General features: G+C 36.1%; 1 protein-coding gene across 9 annotated transcripts in view; it reads left to right on the top strand.

Annotated features, from left to right (window-relative positions):
• Positions 1-12,886, top strand: part of QSER1 (glutamine and serine rich 1) — an 88,109-nt gene extending 75,223 nt beyond the window's left edge. For all 9 annotated transcript variants that reach the window (XM_085011476.1, XM_085011475.1, XM_085011480.1 and 6 more), the window contains 4 exons: positions 2,388-2,485; positions 5,707-5,859; positions 8,160-8,255; positions 9,271-12,886. In XM_085011476.1, the coding sequence (XP_084867602.1) occupies positions 2,388-2,485; positions 5,707-5,859; positions 8,160-8,255; positions 9,271-9,411 (488 nt within the window). In that variant the 3' untranslated portion in view covers positions 9,412-12,886. The remainder of the gene's footprint in view (positions 1-2,387; positions 2,486-5,706; positions 5,860-8,159; positions 8,256-9,270) is intronic.
• The last annotated feature ends 3,866 nt before the right edge of the window (positions 12,887-16,752 follow it).

The raw sequence follows: 16,752 nt of genomic DNA, 5'->3' as shown, positions 1-16,752 counted from the left end.
TAGAAAAGATGTTAGAGATTACCTAATCTAAAACATTTACTTTGTAGGCTAAATTTCAAAGAGACTAGATGTATTTCTTAAAGTTACCAAACAAGTTAGTGGTAGAAAAGCCACAATTAAAACCCAACCTTAATTCCCCAAATCAGCATTTTTGCCATTAAACGTTCTCTCTCGGTCAAAATCCCTTCCATCATATAAAATACACATTTCTAAGTAGTGCTTATTTCTGGGTGGTTGTATTTTAAATGATTTTTTCTATTGCTTATGCTTGTTTTTTATATTTTTCTTCATTTAAAATGAGTAGAGAAGGAGTTCCCGTCATGGCGCAGTGGTTAATGAATCTGACTAGGAACCAAGAGGTTGCGGCTCGGTCCCTGCCCTTGCTCAATGGGTTAACGATCCGGCATTGCCGTGAGCTGTGGTGTAGGTTGCAGACGCGGCTCAGATCCCGAGTTGCTGTGGCTCTGGTGTAGGCCGGTTGCCACAGCTCCGATTCGACCCCTAGCCTGGGAACCTCCATATGCCGCGGGAGCGGCCCAAGAAATAGCAAAAAGACAAAAAAAAAAAAAAAAAAAAAAATGAGTAGAGAAGATTTTAATGGTTATATTTTTTTAAATCCACAAATATTTAAAACTTGTTTTTGTGACATATAAATTCTTATAGTATTTGAATAGATTTAATCACTGCTAGAAAGATAAAAGAAAACTGTCAAGTATGTTGTAGAGACCTTAGAAAGCATTTCTCCCTGAGAACTTAGAGGAAGTGTTCTTTTGCTGGTCTCTGCTTGCATTTATTCTCCAAATATAAAGTCATTTTATTTAGCTGTGAAGTTAGTAACCAGATCTAAGGGTTATATATGCATTTTCAGAAAGACCGTTAAAGATAATTAGTATTTAAAATGTTGTTATGCTGATAAATTAAGAAATATCCTAATTGGAGTTCCCATCGTGGCGCAGTGGTTAGCGAATCCGACTAGGAACCACGAGGTTGCGGGTTTGGTCCCTGGCCTTGCTCAGTGGGTTGAGGATCCGGCGTTGCCGTGAGCTGTGGTGTAGGTTGCAGACGCGGCTCCAATCTGGCGTTGGCTGTGGCTCTGGCATAGGCTGGCGGCTACAGCTCCAATTAGACCCCTAGCCTGGGAACCTCCACATGCCGCGGAAGTGGCCCTAGAAAAGACGAAAAAAAGAAAAGAAATAGCCCAATAACCTAAAATATTTAGTATAGCACCAAAAGTAAAACGTATGCTCTGAAAAATGTTTTAAAAGAGCTTAAAGTTTCAGAGGGGTGAAAAAGAGGACTTCCCTGTGGCTCACATCAGAGCAGTGAAAAAGAAAGTGAAACCTTTGGATGGGAATCTTTGTTATACTTGTACTCTCTCCCTTTTTTTTCTTTTTCTTTTTCTTTTTTTTTTAAGGGCCTCACCTGCAGCATATGTAAGTTCCCAGGTTAGGGGTCAAATCAGGGCTGCAGCTGCCGGCCTACACCACAGCCACAGCAAGGCCAGATCTGAGCCACATCTGCAACCTACCACGCAGCTCGTGGCAACTCCGAATCTTTCACCCACCAAGCAGGGCTCAGTATCAAATCCAGGGTCCTCCTGGATACTAGTTGGATTCGTTACCACTGAGTCACAACAGGAACTCCCTCTCCCCTTTTCTAAGATAACTATTTTGAGTCTTTATTTGTGGGGGGTTTTTTTGTTTGTTTGTTTGTTTTTTGTTTTGTTTTTTTTGTCTTTTTGCTATTTCTTGGGCCGCTCCCGCGGCATATGGAGGTTCCCAGGCTAGGGGTCAAATCGGAGCTGTAGCCACCGGCCTACGCCAGAGCCACAGCAACTCGGGATCCGAGCCGCGTCTGCAACCTACACCACAGCTCACAGCAACGCCGGATCGTTAACCCATTGAGCAAGGGCAGGGACCGAACACGCAACCTCTTGGTTCCTAGTCGGATTCGTTAACCACTGCACCACGACGGGAACTCCTTTCTTTGTGTTTTTAAAGCTGAATTTTGACTATTTTTCTTGCCCTACTTTTTCTTTGCCCCAAGCTATAGTATCTTATTTTAAAAGTTTAATGTTAAATTTATATTTTGTAATACTATTACTGTTTGCACGATTAATGAGGTCAAAAGAAAGTAGACAGTTGGCCCACTGGGCAGTCAGTTCTGGTGGCATAGATGGAGTTAAACCCAGGACTTCTGATTCTATCATACTACACTGCTCCCTTCTCACTTGGCTATTGTAAACCTGTTTTTCAAGCTAGCTTTTGTTCAAAAAGCTTCATGTCCACTATTTTACGGTTAATACTTTATATAATTTAATGTCTTAATCTATTAATGTTTTCTGTTGATAGTTTATCCTGTCACTGTAAATTTGTATCTTCTTTTAGATGAGCTACTTTTGCCTCATATGAAAAAAATAGATAGCATGCTGAATGATAACCGAAAGAGACTTCTTTTGAATCTTCATTTGGATCAGTCATTCAAGGTATTTCCTTCAGATGATTTATTCGCAGACTCACTGGCAATCATAGTCTTAAATATAATAGGAAGGAAAGTTTACGAAAGTCATTTTCTCAGTTTGATTAAATTTTTCACCCAACAAAAATTTGATTTTTATGCATTATGAGTCCTAAATTTGTCTTTTTATTTTTTAAGCACATTGTTAGTATTAATCATTTGTTTTTCTCTGCTTACATTTACTTTTCAGATTCTTATATTCCTCTATTCCTTCTATACAATACCTTCCAGATGTTTTCAAAAGTACTTCGTTTATTTGGCCACACCCACAGCATGTGGAGGTTTACCCATGCCACAGCAACAACCCAAGCTGTGCAATGACAATGCCAGATTAATAACCTACTCCACAAGAGAGCTCCAGTACTTTAAACTACTATATTATAATCTTGTTTTTCTTGTTTTTCAAATTTTCAAAATTTTATCTAGAATAAGAATTGGCCTTAGCAGTTAGCAAAATTCCCTTTACTTGCCAGATTTGCCCAGTATCTGAGGAAAAACTGATCCTCACACAATGGTAGGAGATATAAAAATGTTACTATATCTTAGCACTATAAATCGGTTTTGGTATTACCAGAAATAGAGAACAACAAAAAGCTCATCTAAACTCAGAAAATTTATCAAAGAAGCTACTTAGTAGTCAAAATTTTTCCAGCTTTTCTTATTCAAAGTCTAACATATAACATCTAGGATCATTTGGTTATATCTCCCTTGAATTTAGTTTTTTAATGCAGTTGCGTAACTTTTTTTTTTTAGTAGACTTTATTTTTTTGGAACAGTTTTTGGTTCACAGCAAAAGAGAGTTCCCATGTACCACCATCCCCACACATGAATAACCTCCGTATTACCAACATCTCCCACCAGAGTGGCACATTTGTCACAACTGATGAACCTACATGGACATAGTATTATGACCCAGAGTCTATAGTGTACATTTCAGTTCACTCTTCTAGCTTCCAATGATTTAGGCTCATCCACTATCGTAGTATCAAACTGAGTAGTTTCACTGCCCTAAACATCCTCCATGCTCTGTCTGTTCATCTCTTTCTCTCCCCTAACCTCTGACAACCACTGATCTTTATACTATCTCCATGATTCTGCTTTGTCCAACACACTGCCATACAGTTGAAACCATACAGTATGAAGCCTTTTCAGATTGGTTTCTTTCACTTACTAATAATGTATTTAAGTTTCCACCATGTCTTTTCATGGCTTAATAGCTTATATCTTTTTAGCACTGAATACTATTCCATTGTCTGAATGCACCAGAGTTTATCCATTCACCTGCTGAGAGAAATCTTGGTTGTTTCCTAATCCTGGCATTAATCAAAACTACTATTCAAATCTATTTGAAGGTTTTTGTGTGAACATAAGTTTTTGACTCCTTTGAGTGTTTATAGTTTTTTCACATCTGTATTTTATCTGAACTCCACATAAAAGTGAAAATTGATTTCATTTTAGCTAGGTGAAAATTAAGGCTCTGAGATTAAAGAAGTTCAATAATGCTCAACTCTTATAGTCTTGTACTCTTCACTGAGGAAGTGGAAAAAAAAGTCAGATGCTAATAAGACACCCATTGCTAAGAATTTTGTTCTATTTACTGCTAGTCTAGTATTTTCTGTTTAACTGTTGTTGTCAGATGGAATACTCCTTTGGGAAATAATACCATGTTTTCTGCAAACAAGGGAATGTTGTTAGATTACGTTTTCTGAATATTTACTAAATCTGAAAAATGACCAATTTTGGCTAACTGTTTTAGAAGTGTCAAACCAGTTCTCTAACAACTTGTGTTAAAATATACTCACCACTTGGAATTTAATAGACTTAGTAGATATTTAAGTTTTATAAAATAGTTTATGGCAAACAACCGAAAAATTAGTTTTCCTATTCATTTTTACAGAAAAAAATTTATAATTTTGAAATTATAGTTGTTTAATATAACCATAAATATAATGGTGATATCCAGCAGTGATAGATTATTTTCATTTATAGTAGTTTGCATTTCAAAGCCCAAATTCGCACACAATATTACAAGTTAGAATGATTAAGGTAAAATAGTATAAACAGTAGATTATAAAATTTTTTATATTTTTTAGAAATAATTAGCACCATTTCCCATGTTAATCTTGGTAATTTTAGGAATCCTAAAGCCTTTTGAAGTTAATGATGTTCTGTTTTCCTCTAGAATCCATGTACTTCCAATCTTCTTGAACATCTTGTGGTTATTAGAAAAATCATTAAACTTTCTGCTTTCATCTCTATTCCATTGTTTGTAAATTTAAAAGTCCATTTTTTTGTCTTTAAATTCCATTTGTTGTAAATACTAATTCTGGGTATGTTTTACATGGAAAGCACCAAGGTATATAATAAAAGCACAAATAATCTAAGAAAGAGAATGAAGCTAGAAACTCATTCTGGTAGGAAATGCCCAAAATTCTATTGTTTCTATTAAATGAAGCAGTTTACTCCTAAACGTTAAGAAAATTATTTGTTTAAAAGTTCACTGCTGGAGGGGTCATAATACCAGGTGCTTGGGAACCTATACAGAGTTTGGAGAGGAGTAGCCTTGAAAGTTGTAACTGTTTATAAAACAGTTGAAGCTTACATATGTCTTTCTTTACCTGGCCTCGAGCCAGAGAGGCATCACTAAAAGGAACTCCCTGTCTCATTCTGGAGTCCCTACAGTATGTCACATGCTGTGCTTAAAACAAGTCATAAGCTCCACTCAGATCCAAGGAATGGGGAAATAGACTCCACATCTTGATGGGAAGAGCTCCAGAGAATTTGTGGCCATGTTTAACACCCCACATGTGTTTGTGTATAAAATGTATATAGACTGTATATATTTACCACACCCCATCAGTATTTCTCACATATCTTTTGTGTATATATGTACATGTATGAATATATTTCTTTTTTTATGGCCACACCCACAACATATGGAAGTTCCCAGGCCAGGGATTGAATCTGAGTGACAGCTGCAACCTATGCTGCATCTGTGGCAACAACAGATCCCCTGGATAGGGATCGAACCCCTACCTCTGCAGCAACCCAAGCCACTACAGCTGTATTCTTAACCCACTGTGCCATAGTGGGAACTCCTCTGTATTTTTTAAAAATAAATTTTGAATAACTGGAAGTAGTTAAGATCACTTTTCTTCTGATGTCAATTATTTTTGCTTTATTTTAAAGAATGCTTTGGAAAGTTTTCCTGAACTAACAATAATAACTCGAGATTCTAAAGCAAAAAGTGGAGGATCTGCTATTTCTAAAATCAAAATGAATGGCAAAACTTATAATAAAAAAACTCTAAGGACTTCTAAAACAAGCACTAAATCTGCACAAGTAAGTATATATTGATTGATATAATTATACATTTTCTAATTGTTAATATAATTCCTACTTAAAACATCAAAATAAACAAATGTTTTGTTGTATTGTTAAATGTGAAGTGTCTTCAGGTAAGAATGAGCAGCTCTAGCCTAAGGAACAGGGCCTCAGCCTTATTCTTTGTTTTTCTACATTGCCCAGCACAATATCAGGCATATGGTGAGTGTTCACAAATTTTCTAAATAAGATAAATAGTAAGCAAGGAATTATCCCATGCTTGTGTTTATATTTTTAATATTTTTTGTGTGTCATTGGATAAAAATGCACACAGGTAAGTGGGCATGCACACGTTCCATAAGATTCAAAATTTCAATCTGTAAAATTATTAAATTTGGAATTTGTGTTTTGCAAATGTCGTCTAAATTATTGCCTTTTCAGAACAGTTTAGCAACATATCAATTCCACATCAAAAATGTGTTTTGGGGAGTTCCCTTCGTCGCTCAGCGGTTAACAAATCCGACTAGGATTCACGAGGATGCAGATTCAATCCCTGACCTCACTCAGTGGGTTAAGGATCTGGTGTCAACATGAGCTGTGGTGTAGGTCTCAGATGTGGTTAGGATACCGTGTTGCTGTGGCTGTGGCGTAGGCTAGCAACTGTAGCTCTGATTTGACCCATAGCCTGGGAACTTCCATATGCTGCAGGTGCAGCCCTAAAAAGTAAAAAAAAAAAAAAAAAAAAAAAAAAATGTGTTTTGTAGAAACATTCACAGATGCATAAAACTGTGTGCCTTTGCTCATTGTAGACTTGTTTGTAAGAACAATTTCAGTTATGTATCACCAATGTGAAACTAAATAAAGAGCCACCCAGATAGTGTAATACTATGTGCTTTGTAAAAAGAAAAAATACATTTATTCATTCTTTCAGTGAGAAATTTTGAGTACCTATAGTATACGAAATGTGGTTCTAAGTACTAGGAAAATAATGGTGAAAAATGGTTCAAATCCCTGCCCTCATGTAATTTATATGGGAGGGGGATTTTTTTTTTTTTTTTTTTTTGCCTTTTCTAGGGCGGCTCCCGTGGCATATGGAGGTTCCCAGGCTAGGGGTCTAATCGGAGCTGTAGCAGCCATCCTACACCACAGCCACAGCAACACAGAACCCAAGCCTCGTCTGCGACCTACACCACAGCTTATGGCAACGCCAGGTCCTTAACCCACTGAGCAAGGCCAGGGATCAAACCCGCAACCTCATGGTTCCTAGTCAGTTTCGTTATCCACTGTGCCACGATGGGAACTCCCAGGGAGGGGGGATATTTAATAAATAGAAAGATACCCAAGTTTTACTTGCATTAAAAAAAGTTATGAAGGGAGTTCCCGTCATGGCGCAGTGGTTAACGAATCCGACTAGGAACCATGAGGTTGTGGGTTCGGTCCCTGCCCCTTGCTCAGTGGGTTAACGATCCGGCGTTGCCGTGAGCTGTGGTGTAGGCTGCAGACGCGGCTCGGATCCCGTGTTGCTGTGGCTCTAGTGTAGGCTGGTGGCTGTGGCTCCGATTCAACCCCTAGCCTGGGAACCTCCATATGCCGCGGGAGCGGCCCAAGAAATAGCAACAACAACAACAACAACAAAAAGACAAAAAGACGAAAAAAAAAAAAAAAAGTTATGAAAAATAAAATTGCACAGCAGTATGTATAGTATGATTGCCTTCCCATTACAATGCTAGTGTTATTAATATATGTTATATACATTGGAGGAAACATGGAAAAATATGTGACATGCAGTTAACCTCTGAATCAAGATATTGTAGAATTCTTTTACTTTTTATAAGTCATATGTTTGCTGTTTAAATTTTTCTATAATGTATATTTATATTGAGGAAAATAAAAAGATTAAGTCATGTTTAAGATTTCCATTGAGGAGTTCCCTGGTAGCTTAGCAGGTTAAGGATCCAGCATTGTCACTGCTGTGGCTTGGGTCACTGCTATGGGTTCATCGCCTAGCCTGGAAACTTCTTTATGCCATAGGCATGGCCTAAATAGGTAAATAAATAATAGTCATTATCTGTTGATGTGATTGTGTACATTGAAAACCCAAAGAAGTCTGCAGATAAACTACTGTGAATTGAGCAAGGTCATTGGATACAAGACAGCATTCAAAGCTTAATTGAATTTCCATGTTAGCTATAAAAACAACAAGAAAAATAAATGTAAAAAAGATTTTCATTGAGACTTTTGGTCAAGTATTTTCATAAAAGTGTTCTTAGTTGAGATGCTCTATTAAATAAAAATATCTATAAACTCTTCTTTTTCAGGAGTTTGCTGTTGATCCAGAGAAAATACAGTTATATTCTTTGTATCATTCACTCCATCATTATAAATACCATGTTTATCTGATATGTAAAGATGAGGTAATTATTTTTTTCATTTACTTAAGAAAGAAATGTATGTTACTTGAGCTTTAAGAAGACTGTAGTTAGCTTTTTTATATTCAATTTTTAGAAGTTATACTCCTCTTACAACTATTACAAAATATTAGCTATATTCCCTGTGCTGTTCAGTGTATCCTTGTATCTTCCACCTCTTATAGGAGCTGTTGAGTGATAGTGTTTTTAAGCTGTCATACTTGCTTTACAGTGCCATAATAAATGGCACTTCATTGCATTTTCTTCTTTCATACTGTATCATGATCCTGCTTTAATTAATTCACTTTAATCACTGCTTTGAATATCTTGCTATTATTCTACTTATCACTAGAATGGCCTTATCCCTATCAGTTGCAGAGAAATGGGGGTTTTGTGCCTTGGCAGGAAGAAATGATAGTTAAAATTTAATTGCAACTTTTCAGTATGGTAATTTAAGTTGCTCAGAAATTATATATGACTTTAATACAACTTGATAGATAGGATATAAGAATTAATTTCCTCAGAGTTTAAATGCTTGTAGACAGTAACCTTTTTCGATAAGCATTATCGATTTTTTAGTTTAAAGGGTTAAGTTGGCTCAAGGCTATACATGATTCATTTGATAATGGTCTGGTCTGGTCTGGAAAGATGTGCACAAATCTAACCTCTGTCTGGCCAAGGAGAAAGTAAAGATGGTATGTTGGCTATTGTTAGAATGCTCTGAAATGTGGGATTGACCCCAACATTTGTCATTCAGCTTTTAACACAATTGGAAGGAATAGAGAAAGTTTGAACCACTTTTCCTAGCCTTTCTCCCTGCTCCTGTGGAGCCAGTAATGATAGTGTTAGGCCACCTGAATGTGTATGAAAGAATCATTCTCTGTGGATGAAATTTTTGAAAAACCAGTATTTGGTAGATGAATGTACAAATTCTTTTTTCATTCAGGGTCTAGAAACAGCCCTCATAGAGAGCTTATAAAGTGACAGGTAGAAGCTAATTTGGCATTTCTTTTTATTTTAGATTTCTTCTGTGCAGAAAAAAAACGAAGATTTAGGACAGGAAGAAATTGTTCAACTTTGTATGAAAAATGTAAAATGGGTGGAAGACCTATTTGAAAAATTTGGAGAACTTCTAAATCATGTTCAGCAGAAATGTTCCTAACATTTCCACAAAAATTCCGTTCTCTTTTCTAGCACTAATGAAATGGCAGAGGCAGGTGGTCAGATGGTGTCTAGGGCCTCAGATAATCGAATGTCAAGCAGTGGTCTCACGTAGGCACGCCTGCTTTGATCATGAACTTGCATCACGGCCTCTCGCTAAAGGACAGTGGTGCTGCCAAGGAAGTCAGTCCTTTGGAAATGGACCTAAATCCTACCCCATTTGTATCCTAATGAATGATTTTTCTATTTTGTAAACCATTGGGTAACTGAGTTTTATTTTCAGAGATGTTTTTTGACAAATGATGAAGCATGCACTAAATATAATTTTTCTTTATTGCTAGAGAGATAACACTTAAGTAACTTGATTATTTTTTCCTGCCTCTGACTAAACACCAGAATGAAAGAGAAGTGGCAGAAAGCATATGTTAATATTGATGTCTGGCCACAAAATGGGAAGTATTGTACATTATGTAAACAGATCTGGTGTGATGTGACATTCTGTAGGAGAATATCATCAGTTTAAAATGTAAAATTCAGAAACTGCATTCTGCTTTATGAACTCCTTTTACTCTTAACATGTTCAGGAAACTGGATGTGGAATTGGTGCAATTCTATGACTCCTTTTTGTGTCAAATTATATGGTGATGAAAAAACAGTGACATACTATTTTCCCTATCTCAAAGAAAAGTATTTTCCTTTATACTGTTTTTCCTTTGGAAAATTCTTCAACTGTACATTTTATTTCACTAATAGTTGTATTTTTCACAAGGAAAATGTTGTGATTATAACTATGTTTGATGTATCTGTAGTACACTTTTCGTTGTTTTCAGTAAATCCTATTTAGTTACATATTGAATTTTTATTGTGAATTCTATCGCAAGGTAACCATTTTTGTTTATACAGATTTGCTTCAGTGTTATCCAGAATATGCATTCAGTACTAGAATTAGTTAAGCTTTATAAATGGGGTTGTGTTACACACTGCAGTGATTTTCCTAATTACTGAAAATAAATTTCTTAGTAAACTAGCACTTGGTTAGCTGATTTGTCAAAATAAAAATTAGCATTCTACATTTTGAAGGTTCAAATTTATAATTAGATGACATGCAGTGTTAAACACAGCTTACCCAACTCTTAGAACTGGAAGTGGTAGAGCTCTCCTTTTGGTGCCTTTCCGACCTTTATACATGCTATCGTGGCTCTCTTTATTTTGTTAGCTAGTGTTTCTTCAAGTAGTTTAGCTGAGACAGTGAATGTATTAGGTTCAACATGACTTTGTGTTTTATTTGTGTTTGCCAACAGGATGCCTTATTTGTTTGAGAAAAAGATTTACTAGTGTCCTTCTAAACGATCTCCTTTTTTAGGATTCTGAAGAAGCTGTTAATCATCATACTTTTGTTTATTTTACCACCATTTAGTGCCTTAAGTCCTATCAAAAAAAAAAAAAAAGCAGTGTTACTGCTCAGTGCCCAAATAAGATGTGCTTATGTGGTTATTGCTATTGTCTTGATTTTGAGTAAAGAGGCCAAGTTCTTACACTTAAAACCTCAGTAAACTGGCAAAGAATTAAAGGTAACATGTGACTTGATTTAAGAATGAAACATTGTAGCATTGGATGAAAAATGAGTACTTGAGTTAAGCTTACCTATTTATTTCTGATGATTGTCTCATTAAAAGCAATAATCCTTAATCCAGCAATGCTTGTACCTGCCATTAGACAAGATAGTAAATAGAAATTTCTCTCAATGATTAAATATACCATTTCTGAAAGTTTTTTTTAAAAATCTGTTTAGGCAGCTTATTTGAAAACAAAAATGACCTATTAGATTCATTTGCCAAATTCAAGTGAGAGAATGTCAGCAGTGAGAGCATGATAAAATTAATTTTGCTGAGTGGAAAAGAGGAGGATGCAGCCATATTTCTTCCTGTTGTTGACTCTGGACAGAATTGGTTTCTTTCATTTCCAAAGTGCAGAATAGATAACTACATCTCCTAATGTAGTGTTGTGAGAATTTGTCTTTATGTTACCTCCCCCAGCTTATTTCGCTGACTCATTGATGATTTAAACATTTCTAAAAGCCATCCTGCATTTAGGTGACTCTTGAAGTACATGTTTGAAATCACTAGCCACATTTCCTTAAAGTTAATCTTGTTTCCTATAGAAAATAACCCATTTCCTTTTCAACTGCAGTTGCCCTCCAACTGTTTGTGGTTGTATTCATATTAGTAAAACAAGCATCTTCATTAAATCAGAAGCCAAGGGTATGATACTGCCTGAAGGAGACCCAGTTCCTTTGCACCATCTTCTCTCACTGGATCCCTATAGCGTAGGCAAAAACATCAAGCTCAGGCCTTAGCAAAGTGGGACTGTTATTACGATATCCATACATGAGTCCTTTCTTTGTATGACGTTGAATAAATAACCTAGCTGGTTAGGTATTCCTTCACATTCCTTGCCAGGGAGTCTGAAATTTATAATATAGAAATAACCTTAGGTTTTAGATAGAGTTCAATAGATAAAGCACATGTTGCTGTAACCCAGGAAGACATTTTTAAGAAAGATTGGATTTTCCTACCTACAGAAATATGGAAGTAATTTACAAAAAAAAAAAAAAAATCATTTTGTCTGGTGTTTACTGCTAGTTGGTTGGAGAAGGGGCCTCCTTTTTCGCATTTTCAGGATGACCCAGTTCCTACTAAATTGATCTTCTAATGAAGTCATAAATTAATAATGATTTATGAATTATGTCAGCAGTAGAAACTGCCCATTTTTCTATTACGTATCAAATAGAAAACATCGAGATGGAAAAATCTAAATTTAAAATGGCTTAAAAATATTCAGATTACCTTTAATTTACATTTCTAAATTTCTTTTAGTTTCTAAAACTTAGTGAAAATTGATGACTCCTACATTATTACAGTTTTCAAAGTCTCACTTCCCTTTTCATATATACCTTTATTTTTGTTAAAGCAGCTATTTTCCAACCTTTGTCTTTGGAGATATACCCATAAAACTAATATGGCAACAGGGTTATTGAATAAGCTTTGGATCCCAGAAGTTGCTTCAGATGTGCACGTTGTGAATTTTATTGTATCTGTAGAATACCATTTTTGTTTTAAACTGTAGTTCCATCTGTCTCTCAAAAATACTTTTGAGCGAAATATCCCAGGATAACTTCTCACTGTGTCAATTACACTTGACACGTAACTGCACAAATGAACAATGTACACTATTGGTTGTACACTAACTTTAACGTCCAACTTTGGCGTCTGTGTTCACAAATGCATGTTTTTGCAAATCACCATTATTTATAAGTGACAATAATTGAAGTTAAGGATACAAAGAAACCTGCATTTGTAATCCAGAGTTTTAAGTGGTCCATAATACAATGTATGGAAATGTGAAAGACAATTTTGTATATTTGTTTGTTACTAACTCAGATCATTAAAATGAAAAAAATTTTTTAAACAACAAAATCAGAATGTTTGGGGCTTTGGTTCTTTTATTTTCAAGAGTTGAAAACTGAGGTATTGTATTATCCATGCATCATCATGTTATAGATTCCTCACACAACACACATTATAGAGTCCTGATTAACATTGATAAATATATACCTAAATAACGTTATTAGGTACAAATGGTATAGGGCCTACCCATCATTTTCTCAAATGATTAAGTCACTATTTGATGAATTATTCAGCTTTAGCTGACAATATCAGAAAATACTTAGAAGTTTTGGTGTTAAGATCCAATTCTGTTAGCCCTTTCCACCTCTAAAGAAGTATAAATTCTGTAATTTCTAACTTTTACTTGAAAATAATGCGTAGCTTGAGGTAATTGCTAATATGCAAATACTTTTTATTTATATAAACTCGAGCAGGTAAAAAGGAGTTTGTCTTGACTGATCCTTTAATTTTCAGAATAACAAGATTCTGCCTTTATGTCTATATAATATTTTAAAGTATTAAGTATCAAGTAAAAATATTGTCTGCATATTTGCTAGGTTTTAATTAGTTGTAAAAGCACTTTTCATTCCTTGATTTATTTTACACAGTACAAAAGTAAATCTTTAATCAGTGACCTCTATCAAAAAATTTTAGATCTGGGAGTTCCTGCCGTGGCTCAGTGGTTAATGAATCCAACTAGGAACCATGAGGTTTCGGGTTTGGTCCCTGGCCTCGCTCAGTGGGTTAAGGATCTGGTGTTGCCGTGAGCTGTGGTGTAGGTTGCAGACGCAGCTCAGATCCTGCGTTGCTGTGGCTCTGGCGTAGGCCGGTGGCTACAGCTCCAATTCGACCCCTAGCCTGGGAACCTCCATATGCCGCGGGAGCAGCCCAAGAAATGGCAAAAAAAAAAAAAAAAAAAAAAAACAGAAATTTAAGTTCTGTAACATCCCTGTTTTATTCTCCAATGGTTGCTTGCTGGGATTGCTGTTTATTTTAGAAAATAGTCATTACTGAAATTATACATATTGCAAACATAAATAATAGTACTTATATGACACTGCTTTGTTAATGTCTTGTTACTATATGGTTCTTTTTATTAGCATTTTTAAAAATGTACTTTCTATCTCTGAGAAGCTCTCTAAACTCAATTTTTTAAGGTGACCTCAAGGAAGATGTGAAAGAAGATACTTCTACTGGTTGCTTTCCATGCGAAAGTGTTTTTATAATCAGAAAAATAAAGCTTTTCATTCTTCTTGTACAAAAAAATAAAAAAATATGAAAAATGTTCTTAAGAAGGTATAAATCACCCTCTACTAAGTCTTGAGATCAGCCTGGAATATGCTCTCAGTTCCCAGTATGGGATGGGTCACAAAAATAAGCTTATTGATTGGCCTTTTTCTGTGGTGTGCCTTTAAATTCCCAAATTTCAGGGACACTCACCTTTAAATAAAAATTGAAAAGCACATTCCTAAGTCAAATAGAAATTATCCAGGTTATTGATCATTTAAGGTTATGTATATATATGTTCTTCAGTTAGCATGAATAATTTAGAACGGACTGGTTTCAAATAAAGGGAAGATACAATTACCTGTTAGTCTATTAAGCCTTATTTATTTTGTGATGTTAATCAGGAATCAAGAAATTGCTTTGCAAGAATAGCTTATGTTTTATATAATTTACCTGTGATGTATAATTTGTTTTCTCTCAAATATAGATTTTTCTTTTAATTTATCTCCTTACAGGATTTAGAATAAGGCAACAATGAAAATCATTTAAGACATATAGTTAAAAATAACAGACATGATAGAAATGTTTTTCTTAAATTGCAGCCAAAATTATCTTTTTCCTGTCCTTCCCCTCTTTACAACCTTTTCATGGCTTTTCATTGCCTTTAACCTTCAGATTTCACTTTAACATCTCTTTTGTTCAATCAGACTTGGTTTTAACCCTCTAGACCAGACCATGTGGCTTGTGATTCCTCTAATGTAGGATTTACTACATTGTGTTGTGGTTGGTTGATTGGTGTTCTGTCTCATGTGCTTGATCCTGTCATCTGATGATGGAACCATGTGTGTTTTCCTCACCATTGCGTTCCCAGCCTAGGGTGTAGTATCTGGTCTCATTAAATATTTGATGAATAACTGGATATATGAAAGGAAAGTTACAGGGAACGTTGAAAACAGGAAAGTATTCATTCGGATTTTGCAATAAAGATGTACATGATCTTAATGCACAATAATAATTTGCAACACCACAATATTGCAATTACAATACCAGAGTTTGTATAACAGGAAAGATGCTGGTATCCTATGAAAAAGTGAAATGTAGTAGCCATGATTTTCTACATCTTGTCCTTGTTTACAGAGAGAGCCCAGGGACCAGGACTTCAAGTTCCTCTGTCCTTTGGTCTTAAACTTTCCAGATAGGAGTTCCCGTAGTGGCTCAGTGGTTAACGAATCTGAGTAGGAACCATGAGGTTGCAGGTTCGATCCCTGGCCTTGCTCAGTGGGTTAAGGATCCACTGTTGCCGTGGTGTAGGTTGCAGACGTGGCTCGGATCCCATGTAGCTGTGGCTCTGGCGTAGGCCTGGGGCTACAGCTCCGATTAGACCCCTAGCCTGGGAACCTCCATATGCCGAGGGATCGGCTCTAAAAAAGACAAAAAAACAAAAAACAAAAAAACTTTCCAGATACAATAGTTAGGGAACAAAGTCCTGGTAAAAATAAACGAATATTTCTGTTCGATGTACTCACAATGAGCAGAACACTCTTGACAGGAGGCTCACTACTTGGGAAAGGTCAAGGAAGACTTTATGGGAGCAGTAATGATCTAAGTGGAGCTCCAGATGTTGGGAGGCCTTTTAAACAGTGCTGGATGGCATAAAACTTAGTGGTTGGTTGGTTTGTTTTTCCAGAAGAATGGGGTTTTTTTCAGTTCTGGCACTAAACTACCTCTGTCCTCAGGCATGTCGTGTGAAGCCTAATCTGGATCTGTTTCCTCATCCTGAAAGTAAGGTAAGAAAGTTTTCTAAAGTTGTTAATGTCTTTGATTCTGGATAGAGAGACTGGAATGTTGGGAGAAATACAAAGTGGTTCGGTTTGGCAGCACCAAAGGAGAGATAGCAGAATAGCAAAAATGGCCTTACTACACTATTTACAATATCCCAATCATCAAGTAGGTATCTTATCTATACACACACACACTAGAAGCACTTAGTTCATCTTGTGATACTAGAGTAAGATGCAGAGAATCATGTCTAATGTCACCAGCCAGTTGGGTAGTACTTAAGGCTTGTATCCATATAGCCTTCATCTTTATATCACCCAAAGCATGGAGACTTTTACACAATGGGCACTTAATAGGTATGTTTTGAATAGATGGAGGAATGTATAAATGAGAGTTTCTTTGGAATCAGTTCAAAGTGTTTTCAAGCTGACCTCTAAGTAATTCAAAATGCTATATTGTCAGTGGTCCATTCCCTGCTTTCTCTTTCTATCTTTAAAAGAAAACATCTCTCTTCTAGTTCCCATCCTTTGCATGTCACTCCTGAGTTCTCACTCTGTGCTTACTTCTCAACAGACCAGAGTCCACTCTCTAAATTCTTATATGCAACTCCCATTTAATCTATGGAAGTGAATGGGCTGTCATCAGCAAGCAGTGGTCTTTAAGCAACGAAGCAAGAGTTCAAAGCACTAGCAACAAGCCTAACAGAAAGAACCTGGCTTCAGAATGAATTTTTAAAATTAGTTTTGTTGGAGTTCCCGTCGTGGCACGGTGGAAACGAATCCAACTAGAAACCATGAGGTTGCTGGTTCAATCCCTGACCTCACTCAGTGGGTCAAGGATCTGGCATTGCCGTGAATTGTGGTGTTATGTCACAGACTTGGCTCAGATCC

Source organism: Sus scrofa, chromosome 2 (assembly GCF_054392235.1).
Source record: "Sus scrofa isolate SSC_HxYL_T2T_F1_AM1 chromosome 2, Sscrofa_HxYL_maternal_Yorkshire_Landrace_v2.0, whole genome shotgun sequence".
Classification (NCBI taxonomy): domain Eukaryota; kingdom Metazoa; phylum Chordata; class Mammalia; order Artiodactyla; family Suidae; genus Sus; species Sus scrofa.
The sequence above is the reverse complement of the archived record's forward strand: the minus strand, read 5'-3'. Positions and strand labels throughout refer to the sequence as shown.